This window comes from Anticarsia gemmatalis, chromosome 26, assembly GCF_050436995.1.
Source record: "Anticarsia gemmatalis isolate Benzon Research Colony breed Stoneville strain chromosome 26, ilAntGemm2 primary, whole genome shotgun sequence".
Taxonomy (NCBI): domain Eukaryota; kingdom Metazoa; phylum Arthropoda; class Insecta; order Lepidoptera; family Erebidae; genus Anticarsia; species Anticarsia gemmatalis.
In genome coordinates this window covers 7,400,211-7,414,199 of record NC_134770.1, presented here as the reverse complement: position 1 = coordinate 7,414,199, position 13,989 = coordinate 7,400,211, and the positions used below count along the sequence as shown (strand labels likewise).

At 36.7% G+C, this 13,989-nt stretch overlaps 2 protein-coding genes across 4 annotated transcripts; both read left to right on the top strand.

The window, feature by feature from the left end:
- The first annotated feature begins 229 nt into the window (after nt 1-229).
- On the top strand, nt 230-1,927 carry LOC142984231 (serine protease SP24D-like). 2 transcript variants are annotated; one of them, XM_076131681.1, is made up of 2 exons: nt 230-331; nt 831-1,927. In XM_076131681.1, the coding sequence occupies exon 2, from the start codon at nt 1,129-1,131 to the stop codon at nt 1,900-1,902; it is 774 nt and encodes a 257-aa protein (XP_075987796.1). In that variant the 5' UTR covers nt 230-331; nt 831-1,128; the 3' UTR covers nt 1,903-1,927. The 2 variants fall into 2 exon arrangements, with proteins under 2 accessions (XP_075987796.1, XP_075987797.1); XM_076131682.1 differs by lacking the exon at nt 230-331 and adding an exon at nt 333-457.
- Nucleotides 1,928-5,746: 3,819 nt separating this feature from the next.
- On the top strand, nt 5,747-10,358 carry LOC142984163 (ecdysone oxidase-like). 2 transcript variants are annotated; one of them, XM_076131579.1, is made up of 4 exons: nt 5,747-5,845; nt 6,544-6,665; nt 7,976-8,118; nt 8,492-10,357. In XM_076131579.1, the coding sequence occupies exons 2-4, from the start codon at nt 6,554-6,556 to the stop codon at nt 10,001-10,003; spliced, it is 1,767 nt and encodes a 588-aa protein (XP_075987694.1). In that variant the 5' UTR covers nt 5,747-5,845; nt 6,544-6,553; the 3' UTR covers nt 10,004-10,357. The 2 variants fall into 2 exon arrangements, with proteins under 2 accessions (XP_075987694.1, XP_075987695.1); XM_076131580.1 differs by lacking the exon at nt 5,747-5,845 and adding an exon at nt 6,184-6,216 and having other exon boundaries at nt 8,492-10,358.
- The last annotated feature ends 3,631 nt before the right edge of the window (nt 10,359-13,989 follow it).

The following is a 13,989-nucleotide window of genomic DNA, read 5'->3' as shown; positions in this document are numbered from 1 at the left end:
CAGAATTTTCATACAAACTTTAATTCCCTATTTTATCCTCTTGTGCAGTTAATGTTTAACAGATTAACTATGTATTCCTTCGCCGTTAGAGCAAGTGATAATTATTTCTTCGAAGCTTTGAAAGTTCTTTGGTGTAGTGCCTCGGATTCGAACCTAGACCAATTGCGTGGCAGTCGCATACACTACTGACCGCGCCACATATTTACTTGCAGAAGTTGAGCAACATATAATAAAAGTACAATCGTAAAATTATTGATTTTATTTCAATATAAACTTACCATTACTTTTTCAGTCTTTACTTCAAGATCTTTAACGGCCAGTTACACCACGAGTAAGTATCGGATACCGTATCAAGAGGAATTTAGTCAATTTATCTGTAGGATATCCGTCACATAGGTTCAATCTGTGAAGCTGATGCCAAATACCTCCAAACGGCCTCGGTGGCGCAGTGGTTGAGGTGATCGCCATGCCCCTATTAGTGCGTCGAGAGGTCCCGGAGTCGATTCGCACACGGAATAAATATTTTGATATTGTGCGAGCCAAAAATAGTTGTTTCGGGTCTGGTTGTACTTTGTGTCCGTTGTTAGTTTGTTCGTAACAGTCCCCGCGACACAAGAGCATTAGGTGCGGGAGTTGTCTTTTTAAAGAAAGCACAAGTCTCCCCTTCAGACGTATGTATACGCCTCATACACACATGTAATGTTCAATAATACAATGAACAGTTATATCTGACTAATTCGTTACGGGCATAAGTAAGCCTATTACAAAACATCAGTATTATGTTTAAAAAGTAAAGTATTTAATTTTAATACTTTGTTTCTTTTGTACAGCATCATTCTTCGAAGACTTCAGAAAAAACTTCGATCACCAAACACTGGACATACACAAGTTTCAAGTTCATGGTTCCACGTAACAGCCAGCACACGCAGTTCTACAGAGTGCAGCATAAAAGATCAGTGGGACTATCACCTATCTCAGTTGACAACTATTCAGTCACTATCGTGTACATAGATTCTCTCTTAGATACTAGTGAAAAACACGTTACGTCAAAGCAGCAGTGTACTGAAAGTGACCATCAATTTGCCGTCCACTAGTTGTCAACTGAATACGTCATAGGTTCCCAGGACCATGTACTCCACAAAGACACTACTCACAGTACTATCTTTGCTGAAGGTGACACATGCACCTGTGCCCCCCCTCAACAAAGGACTGCGGGTCATCAACGGCAACGACGACATACCCCCAAAATACCCTTACGTAGTATGTCTGCTGTTACTAATGAGAAACCAAAGATTTTGTACCGGCACCTTAATCAAACCGAACTTAGTCCTTACAGCCGCTCATTGCGTTTTAAATATTCCAGAACAATATATACAGTGGGGAGACATGTCTTTAAAACTGAACGAGACTCAATCTAAGAGTTTAATTCTGAAACAAATACGTCATCCAAACTACGAGTATTTTGAGAGGACTGATATTGCAATATTTATTGTTAATCCAGTCTCCATGGATGTATACGGTCGTCTGTCAGCCGTTGATTCTAGTACATTGGTAGGTGCTTCAGTTGTGTTTGCTGGCTTCGGATCGACTTATAATAAGTTCATCAAACTGGACCGCAAACGAAAGGAGGAAGATGGGTCTAGGCCTCTACAAGTAGGCGAAGCAGTGGTCAAGACATGTGCTAGTATGTTTCAAGGAGTTATATGTCTCTCGCCCAAATGTACGAGACGACAACACGCAATGTCCGGAGACTCTGGTGGTCCATTGTTCCTTGGAAATAAGGTAGTAGCAGTCGCGTATGCTGTATTGAAAGGCAGATTTGCTAACAGTGGAGAATTTTTATATACACCAGTTAGCCCGTATTTAAATTGGATATTTGAAGTAATTTCTTCCAATCAATGATCAGAAACATCGTAAAGGAATATAATGAAAACATTGCTTTGTTTTATTTTCTGTACATACATCATTATAATTTATGACTTTTAAGCCCCCACCCCCACTTGACAAGCGTGGTGGACTCAACGCCTAACCCCTCCCTCGTTTAGAAGAGACCCTTGCCGTCTTTTTGTACTTTTGGTGCCCTGAGTACCAGTATATTAACGACTGCCAAAGATCTTCGAAAATGACTTCGGGACCTTTAATTTAACGTGCCTTTCGAAACACCGGCGAACTCGATATGTATAAGGTGGTCACCCATCCGCAGAACAACCTCGGTAAGCTTAACTTAACCTCAGAGAACGATCCACACCGCTGTTGTTAACTAAGCCACGAGCTCTTTATCTACTGTCGAAGTGTATTTACCAAAATACATTTATTGTGGAAATTGCATCAACCTAACTATTAAAGTTCATGAGATACAGCCAGTAAGTTAGTATAGACCAGTAGTAATTTGCCCAACCCGGGAATCCAACCGAAGACATCATGGTCAGTAGTTAGTTACACTTCTGATTACGCGACGAGGCATAAAAAAATAATGTAAATAAACACGAAAGAAGAATCAAACCTGGGAATCCAAAAAGCCAGTTGATAATCGCAACAGCATAATGAGCCAACTCAAGTTGATGAAGGGAATTCGGTTAATGACAGCATTAACTGGCAATTTCAGTTAAAGTGGGTAATTATTCATCAGCTTTGCCCACTTATATTATTCAAGGGGAGGGTTTCTTGAGATTTCTTTCGTTTTAAACGACAAGATGGAATCGGACTTTTATTTATTAACATCATGAGCCTAGCCCACTATGTTGGAGACGGCTTCCAGTCTTACCAGATGCAGCTGAATACCAGTATTTTACATGGAGCGACTGCTTATCAGACCTCCACAACCACCCACCCACAGTCGTAGAAAATCGCGGTACAATAGATCGATTCTCTACTACTATCGACTACCGACAACCGGCTAGGTATCGAAATTTTTTCAAGAAAATCTGTCTTGCGCCTCTATCGGGCTGCGCAAGAACTATTTTGACAGTTCATTTTAAATGTCAAACTCTCGATACTCGACTGTAAAGAATTGTGCTACAGCTATCCCGAAGTTCCGTATCTATCTACTAATAAATATTATAAAGCTGAAGAGTTTGTTTGTTTGTTTGAACGCGCTAATCTCAGGAACTTCTGGTCCGATTTGAAAAATTCTTTCAGTGTTAGATAGATTAGATATCTTATATATATATATATATATATATATATATATATATTAGATATATATATATATATATATATATATATATATATACGCTACGCGCTATCACGCTACTACCAATAGTAGCAGAGTATCAGTAAAAAAAATACAAAAACGGGGAAAATCTTAACCCATTCTCTCTAATGCGTCGCATGCGAAGTTGCGCGGGTCAGCTAGTAATATTATATTATTTTACTTTTTTAAATTGTATATTTTTCTTTTATCTACAGCGCCACATAGGCTGTCATATTTATAGATAACTTGAGAACCTATTACTTTTTTAAGTCGGTTAAAAGTCGTGTCGGTGTCGTCCCGTTAATTCTAAACACAGCGATTTTGCTAATTATTTCGGGTCCATCAAGTTGGTTATATTGTTCGTAATAAATGCGTAAGTTTACAAACTATTCCGAGCTACGTATCGTTAGCGTATCGATACGGCTAAGAACTATTTAGGGTAATACCGCATTATGATGGGTTACTATCATACTCTTAGAGGCTGGATTTCCTTCTACAATCGACAAACCGGGTAGCTACCAACAAAATGTTGTATGAAAAACTAATCAGCGCCTCTAGCGGTTGCTTTAGGAACTAATTTTGATGTGCATTTTAAATGTCAAAGTTTCGATACTCGATATTACCGGCTTTAGAAAATCACTTGCTCGAACGGTGGAGGAAAACATCGTGATAAAACGTTGCATGCGTCAAAATTTGTTTAATACATTTCTTGAGGGTATGTAAAGTCCTCAACCCGCACTTGGCCAGCGTGTTGGACTGAGGCCTAACCCCTCCCTCGATCAGAGGGAGACCCTTGCCCAGCAGTGGGACTGTAACGGGTTAAAAATCATGTAAAACTAGGATGTTCAGCTCTTTATTAAAATGAAAAATGAATGAAAAGTAGACATTTTGTTATTTAAAAGCGGCAACTATCTCCATTGTTGTACAAGACAGTTATGTTTATTTATGACTAACAGTTAAAGTTAAGTTAAACTTACGAATGAAACTGAAAAGCACTGAAAACTACAAGCGTATAAAGTTAAATGAGATATTAAACTACGTGCAGTTACAGAAGTAAGTATTTATTAGCTCTTTGTAGAAATCAAGAATTAAAATGATTTTTATTTAATTAAGGTTAAATATTGTTATACATTATTTATGGTACACTAGCTGGATCATTTGGTTTCGCTCACAGGTGATTTAGTACTATCAAAATTAATCATTTAAATTATAAAAAGCGCTTTGTCCGACCCGGGAAATGAACCCAGAACCTTGCAGTTAGATACGCTAACGAGCAGAGCATCAAAACATAGATTAAAACCTGAAATTTTCAGTCATGGTGCAATGTACTTTCAACTAGGTCATAAACCATATGTATTAAATAACAAAAACAACAAATCACAGCACTGACTCATAACTAATTAATATACAGATATTTACACGGCTCATTAATTAATTAGTAAACAAATAAGTCTTTGAGGAAAAAAATTTAAATCAGTGTTTTTGTATTTTCTTTTTCCATGCAAGCAGAAAAAAAATGGTTTACAGCCAAAAATATTGGCAAAAAAGAATGAAATACACCCATATTTTGCTATTTACATTGTTAGGCACATGTAATAGGGGGCGAGCCTATTGCCATATACCAGGCATGCTACCAAACTCCGGACCACTATTGAGATCAAATAGGAATCGAAGCCGAGACCTCACTACCTAGTAGTTGCATATGAATATTGCTTAAACCACAGAAGCAATCATTTTTTATTTAAAGACAACTCCCGTACTAAACATTGCTCTTGTGTCGCGGGGACTTTGGAACCAGACCCGAAACAATTTCTGGATCGCACAAATAATTGTCCCGTGTGGGAATCAAACCCACGACCTCCCGACGCAATGGTAGCGGCATGGCGACCTAAATCACTGCGCCACGGAGGCAGTCTTTTTTCACCACAGAAACAATTTGTAATTTATTTAATGTTATTTCGCACTTTTATCCATACTATAGTAAAGAATTGAAATTCTTAGTTTTAATTAAATGCTGATATAAGTTTTAAAAATTTCAACTTTTACCGCAACGGGTAAGTGAAGCATGTATAACAAGTAATTATTTGGTATAACATCAGTTCGTACTTTGACAGTAACATATATAAGTAATTATTTATTTAATTATGAAACAGATACGTATTGGTAACAGCTGTTATAATAAGATTGCTTCGAGGACAATGGGGTCAAAGGATACATCATAAAATATTCATTTATCAAACAGTAAAAGAAATCTTGCTTGCTCAGGGTTCCTTCAAAAGATCTTAAAGTAAATATTATAAATACATACAACTTATTTTGCCCTGATAGCCAGTTTTACTGAGGAGTATCGTGTTATAGACAAGGTGACTGGGTTGTGAAGGTCCGATAGGAAGTCGCTCCATGAAAAATACTTGTATTCAGCTGCATCCAGTGAGACTGGAAGCGGACTCCTACATAGTTGAAAGAAAGATGTATTGTTGATGATTTTTGCCCATTGCACTCCCGAAAATTATAATAAATTATTTATTATTATGTAAATCAGTGGACCATTTGTATCGAATATGGACGCCAAATGAGTCGACTGTTAAATATTAATTATTAGTGAAATTCATGATTTCAATACTGAAATATCCTTTTGAACGGATCTGACGAGTGAGTAGCATACTATTATTAACTTCTACATTAATTTTCTTTTCTGCTTACAAGCACAATGCATTATACATAATATCACCCCTTTTCCCATAGGGCTAGGCAGAGACCAAAGAACGCCATTTGATACGATCCTTACAAACTTTCCTTGGCTTCATTCACATACATACATGTTGTAGTGTTACGAGTACTACGCACCTGTCCTTATACATTCCATATTATATTTATATTAGGAAAAGTTTCATAAAAATACGTTCAGTAGTTTTTTGTAAAAGACTTTGCCAAACAGATAGTAGAAGATACAAGATTAAACATTTTTTTTCAGAAACCATTTTTTTCAATCAGCTAGTCTTCAATATTTTTTCTTAAAATAGGTAAGTAAATAAATGTCTTACTGCTGGACAAAGGTCTATCGAAAAAGGAAGGGATTAGGCTTTGAGTCCACCACGCTAGCCAAGTGCTAGATGCAAACTTAAATAAATAAATAAATAAATTTAACCCATTACTGTCCCACTGCTGGGCAAGGGTCTCCTCCCGTAATGAGGGAGGGTTTAAGCCTTGAGTCCACTTAAGCCTTGAGAAACTAAACAAAAATTCATTTTTTTTTCAGTCAAACCAAATTTTAATAAAAGCTTTAAAACAGGTAAAAACCTAATTTTGTCAAAATCATTCAATACAGTTGTGACAATATTATATTTCAGCTCTTCAAATATGGACGCTATTGCCGTACAATTAAGGACTAAAGTGGTTCAACTGGGCTTGCAGTTGATATTGTTTTTACAAATGACGTCGTATTTGTGGCCACATGACACTTCGATCTCAGGTTAGTATAGTTAAGAGTAATTTTAACTGATGGTTGAGTGTTGGTTAACCTATCCGATAGATAAAGTAAATGTATGGAAACAATTTGATGGCCTCCGTGGCCATCGAGATGTCGTGGATTCGATTCCCACACAGAACAAATATTCGTGCGATTCATAATTATAGTTGTTTCGAGTCTGGTTGTACTTTGTGTCCGTTGTTTGTATGTTTGTAAAAGTCCCCGCGACACAAGAGCAATGCTAAATGCGGGAGATGTCTATAAGAAAATAAATAATTATGCTATTTGCACGTTTGGCGCAGTGGTTAACGTGGTCTACCTTCATACAAATACGGCGTTTATTAAAGCAAGCAAATTAAGTTGTGCGCGTATGTACATATTTCAGTGATTGACAGGCACATATAGCCTAGTAGAGCGAGTTCAAATCCCGGGAATAGACCAAAAAATATATCAAAGGGTTTTTGTCAAAAAAAAGAATTAGATAAAGTGATTCAAAATCTGCAAACAAAACGACATGTGTATTTTTCAATATCACGAAAAACTGTTTTCTAAATTCCTCTGCTTACCTATATCTGCTTAAACCGGTGATATCTTTCAATGGGGTCGTAACAAACGATTAGGGGGTTCAAAGCCAGCTTGCTTTATTTAGGGGGTAAATGGGGGCGTGTCATTGTCGCTTACTAAGCGACGTTATTGGGGGAATTACCTTGTGTATGGCTTTGAATGTATGTGCTTAAAGTGTATGGATATTGTATGGAGTTTTGCAATTCCGTAATATTACCTTAGTATGTCTGTCTGTTCGCTTTCACTGTTAAACTGTCGAATAAAAAGTGATGATAATAAATATCTTTGGAGAACTTACAAATGGTCATTTCATTCCAAACTAAGTAGAGTACGTACTATAGAAACTAAGAAAATAATAAATATACGCATGTCCTTCCAAATATGATACTTAAAACATCCAAACTCAGAACAGATACTTGAGATCATGATATAAACATTTGTCCCAAGTGAGATTTAAACCCACTACATACGTGCAGCGATGCAATCACGTTAACCACACACATATGATTGTATAAACTAATAGATCAGAAACTACAGAAAATATCACATCTTCATATCAGTAACCTTGCATCACGTATATCAGTTGACAACTATTTGAAAGCCACATGATAGTGATTAACACGTAATATCAAAACAGCAAAGTACTGAATAGTGACTATCAATTTGACGTACACTAGTTGTCAACTGTGATGCGTCATACGCATAAAGAATTAGAACAACTCTAATCCTTTAATACTTTTCTTTTCCAGAGGTAGAGAAACAAGTATACTACGACTACATCATAGTGGGTTGTGGTACAGCGGGCAGCATCCTCGCCAACAGACTGACACAGAGCGGAGAGCATCAGGTTCTGGTCATTGAAGCTGGTGGAGATCCGCCTATGGAATCTATTGTAAGGAACTACATCTAGCATTTTCTTATGGCAATGTAGGTACTGTGGCGCGATATCATAGCACTACCAACTCCTATTAAATTTAAGTCTGCTTAACGCAGAGCCTTTTGCGCAATCTGCAAGAACTTCTTTCGTCAAACAATCGCTATTCAACAGTACCTAATGTAGAACATCGGTCCTTTTCACGTCATGTAGTGCAGCTTAGCATGGCAGTGAATGTCTGACATCTACCCGGTCGCTTCACATAGGACTCCATAAAAACTAACTTCTGCACAGTTGACTTCTTGTCACTCGCTAGAAGACGACACTATTACTGCAAGTACATAATTAATATCCAAAATGATGTTTGATTAATGTTAAAAACTTTTTTCAGTATCCAAGCATGTTCTCCTACCTAACCAACTCGAAATACGACTGGAATTTCACCACCATCAACGATTTATACACAGCCAAAGGTCACCGAAACCACGTTCTCCATCTAACTAGCGGCAAAATGCTTGGAGGAGACAGTTCTTTAGGCCACCAGCTCTATGTACGAGGAGACCCTCACGACTACGACCTGTGGGCAGAAATAACCAAAGACCAATCCTGGAACTATCAAAATCTACTTCCATACTTCAAACGATCGGAAAATTTGGACGATGAAAAAGTCATGGAATCAAATTATGGAAGATTTCATGGTACTAAAGGCAGTGTAGGCGTAACTAGAGATCTTAAACACATAAATAAGAAGTATCTCCACGCTTTCAAGGAAGCTGGTAACCATATTTTGATGGATGGGAATGGTGATCATACTCTCGGGTATTATGAACCAATGTTCATGGTCAAAGATGGTATTCGACAGAGTACGCCCTACGCGTTCTTAACTCCTATTAGACATAGAAGAAATCTTCACTTAATGAAACATACAGAAGCAATTGAAATCAATTTTGTTGACAACAAAGCTGTAGGTGTGACTGCTGTGAAAAATAACAAAAAATTCAATGTCAAAGCTAAAAAAGAAGTGATAATTTCAGCCGGAGCGCACAAAACTCCTCAACTTTTGATGCTGTCAGGAATAGGTTTGAAAGATCATTTGAGGAGCTACAATATATCAGTGAAAGTATCTCTACCAGTTGGTAAATACTATCAAGATCATTTAAGCGTGATTTTGGTACACAAATTGAAGATCCATCATCACAAATCACCACTGCCAGACCCTCACGAATATCCTTTAAACGTGTTCATAGGAAACGTAGCTGTAGACAAGTCCAAAACGTATCCGGAATATCAATCAGTAAACTATATTATACCAAGCGATTCTGATAGACTTCTACTACTATGTTCTGTTGATTATTCTTACAATAATGAGCTTTGCCAGTCTTTTTACAATCAAACGAAAGGCCACGAAACGATGGTTTCCAAAATTCTTCTGCTCCATCCATCTTCTAGAGGCCATGTGCTTTTACAAAGTAACGATTATAAAGACCAACCAATGATTTTATCTGGGTTCTTTTCCCACGATGACGATTTGAAGAAATTCACGGATTATATAGCAGACTTTTTAAAAGTCACTCAGACGAGTATCTTCAAGAAATTTGGCGCAGAACTTGTTCATCCAAGCTTTAGGGGCGCAACAGACAATTGTGAGAATTATCCTGGAAGTGCTTATTGGAAATGTTACGCCTTGAACTTAGTTGGCAGTGGTTATCACTATACCAGTACCTGTTCTATGGGTAGGGTGGTTGATAACAGGCTTAAGGTCTATGGGACTGCTGGTCTGAGGGTCGTGGATGCTAGTGTGATACCAGCGATCACTAGCGGAGACACCCAGGCTGCTGTAATGGCGGTTGCTGAAAAAGCAGCTGATATGATTTTGGAGGACGCCAATAGAAATAAATATTGATTTTCATTTAATGTTTTTAAGCCAGGGATGGACTAATAGACAAATGTCTTGCAGCAGGTATCGCAAACGACGCGGAAAGTGATGCGATGTTGCTAGACTTCGCTCAACATGCTATGCTTTCTTCTCGCTACGGATATCAGTTGTGCAATGTTGCTATACATGTCAAGCGACATTGTCCTGCTTTGTTTAACGTGTTGGCATCACATGACGTAGGACATTTGTCCTTTAGTTCATCTCGATATTCCTAGTTCCCGGTTTATATCCTCTAATTGTCTTTTTCACCCTTTAGTAGATGGTACTTTTGTATTACAAAAGTACCATCTACTCAACATTATTATTGTTTCAGACGTCATAAATAAACTCCTGACACTACACAAACAGTGTTTTCTTTACACACATCCATACTAATATTATAAAAGCGAAAGTAACTCTGTCTGTCTGTCTGTTACTCAATCACGCCTAAACTACTGAACCAATTTGCATGAAATTTGGTATGGAGATATTTTGATACCCAAGAAAGGACATAAGCTACTTTTTACCCCGGGAAAATGATGAAAATGGGAAAATTCAGGTGGCGGACGAAGTTGCGGGTAAATGCTAGCAACACATATATACAGAGATGTGAGAAATAAAGCCACAACCCACGTGTCATTAACAATGTTATTCCCATGTAAGTGTGAGGGAATCTATTGCCATATATAGGGCACTTTGCTAAACTCCGGGAATTGAGAAACACTCTTATATAAATTAAAGAAAGGGGCACCGTAAATGCTTTCAAAATCCTTTAATAAAAACTAAAATAGCAGTCCAACAGCACTATCCAACTCAAGAATCGAACCCAAGTCCTCGTGGTCAACAGTCGTATACACTACCGCCCAGACAGAGGCTTTTTCTCAACATAATACTTAATTATTCGCAAAGCTTAATAACGAAAGTAATTGAATAAAGCTTAATATCATCGTATAAGTGAACGACTGACGTGGAAATACAAAAATAGATACAAAAGGGACTTAATAGGACAGGAGGTATATCTTTGATAACTCTTACTAATACATTACCTATGTATAAGTTATTTTTAGATATGTAGGGCTTCAAATGAGGGCAGGGTTGAATCATTTTTGTGACCTCATTCATATCTAACTAGGGACTTGATCAGTGTAGCCTCAATTAGTTTTTACTAGATCTCTAAAGCTCTTGGCCACCTAAATAATAAACATTTAAGTCATTTTTCGAAACTAGTTCAATATTTTATTTTGCTTTAGCCTATAAATAAGGGTGGTACACCCTTGTAATGTATAGGCGACCGAAGTTGATGTTGGCAGCACCGGGCCAACGCTTGTCACTCTGACTATCAAACTTATGGTGACGTATGGCGGGATCGTGCGTCTTAAACGTAAACTAATTCTTTTATTTTAATTTTGTTATAATAATGACTTGTACGTCACTGCTGAGCAAAGGTCTCTTCGCTTTCTTTATACATATACATATATGTAATATAACACCTTTGTCCCATATAATTTAATATATCGTTTCAAATTTACGGCAGTAGCGTAGTGGGCTTTAAGCTGATAGCTACTTGGGACTTGGGTTGAGTCCCACACAGTATATGTGATTCTTCCATAGTACTATTTACCAAAATCTCTGCGACAAATAAAGATTATTATTTTAGCATAGTTTTTTTTACAAAGTCTGTTTTACTTATTACCAATTACCTAGTACTTGTTACAAATCGCCAACATCAAAATATAACATGAAGCAATCATTCAAACATCAATTTCCTACCTCCATACACAGTATAGCAATACAATCAATGAAACACAATAATACATAGTAATACACAGCACGTTAATTTATATCTTACTGGTTTATGAATGAATCTCACGATGGAAGGCTATCACACCGAAGCGAGCGAAACTGTAGTATGAAAACGTATATTGATTGTGTTCGCGAACAAATTATAAATATGTTCGATTATAAATATTTTGATGAGTTTTTAGTGATAACTAGTTAATTCAAACTTTCGTTACCTTTTTACGATCTTTTAGGTGAATTTTGTAATAAAATATAGGCTAAATCCGGGTTATCTATCTCTATAAATTCATCAAAATCGGTTGAGCCGCTTTGGAGTGAAAGCGTATCACACACGGCTTACGCATTAAAATTATTAGTGTGTAATCTATTATTTTTAGCGAAATATACAAATATGCATATAAAACTATTTAGTAGCTTGCAAGCAGTTTCATCTGGGAATCGAACTCAAGGTACACAAGGTTCCTGAATCACGGTACAAGGGCAGCCAATTTAAAGTTATGTAAACAACTCGTTCAGTAACAAACAATGAACCGAAAAAATTGGAATTGCTACCGACTCTACCGAGAATTCACTAACTAGCTGAAAAACAAACTACTATGGATTCGAACCCTGAAACATTTCAGTATAAATTATTAATCATATGTTTATTTTTCGTAAAATTTGCAAGTGCTGGAAAATTCGTCAAAGAAGTGGTACTTTCGTCGGATTTCAAAATGTAGTAAAAAGTTTAATCATTCCATACCCTAATAAAATCACCTCACCGCGTCTGTTTGTCTATTTGCGATAAAGTAAAAAAATAGAAACAGCGACTCTCATGGACGGTTTTAGTAAAGTTTAGTGTAAAATAACAACAGCATTTTAACCGACCCGGGAACGGAACCCGAGACCTTATGATCAACAGTCGTCGACAATACCGCTGTAAACATAGATTCATATCGATATTAAGTTATTAATGTTACGTTACGGTGTAACAGAGGTGGATCGCTAAACCGTTGGTTTCCTTTCCATTCAGCTCTCCATTCTCGTGGCGAACGGAACCGGTTCCTATTTAATAGTAGTTTCAAGTTATAAGCGGCAGCGATACATAACCAAAGACATTGCGCTTAAGTGTTAATAACAGTATGTTATACTTAATACATATAATATGTGTTAGTTTGTAAGGTGTATATCTATGAGCCATTGAAGCGTGAAAAAAATTATTTATTATTTTAATTATAATGTAAGAGGCATTAAGAGAGTTTATTTATTTCTCATCATAAAGCAGACTTTTAAGGACTGCTAAGGAGATATGTATTAGGAAAGACTCAATGTATTTACTTAATGTAACGAAACTGAAAACTGAAAGAAGACAATATCGTAGAAAATAGATCACAACACAAAAAGTTGAAACACAACTTTTTAAAAACAATTCGTTATTAAATTTTATTCAATTTTGTTTTTGAGTTTTTGTCTGTTAGTTCACTTCATATCGATGAACTAATTTTAATGTATCTATTTTGGCATGTAAATTGGCGACTATCTTCCGATTATGATTCCACCAAATTTTTAATCATGGAGATACTTAAAACCAAGGCGTCAATCGCTGGCTTTCAAATGTCATATTTTCCTAAATACACCAATCAAATCTCAATCTGCCAATAGGTTTAGTACACAACAATCGCTAAGCCTTAAACTTACACCACATCCATCTCTGCCCATGAACCAGTTGTAAGTCGTAATGATAATAAAAATGTAACCACTTCCCGTGGCTCGCTGTTTTATACTTTAATCAATACTTATTACGAAACGCCTCCACTCTTAACAGAATCTTTGATACTATGTCTTTTGAAATTGTAGCTTTTTTTTGTATTTCTTTACGGTATTTTGGCAATTTTTTGAACGGTTGTAGCATTAATATGATGGTAAAAATATCCCATTAAATATTACTTTTCAGGACATGTGTGCTGTGCTTCAACTTATTATTGTAAGCCCGGGTTCGATTACCAAGTTATATTTAAATTGGGTAAGGGTCTCCTGTCGAGGAGACCCTTACCCATCAGTGAGACGATTGGTATTGGGGTAATTTTAATATTACTTTACTTGTACTTTTTGCATTATGGATCATGGTGTTAATTAAACAATAGCTAAATTAACTGACAATCAAGAGGTCTAGGGTTCAATTCCCGTGTCAGTCA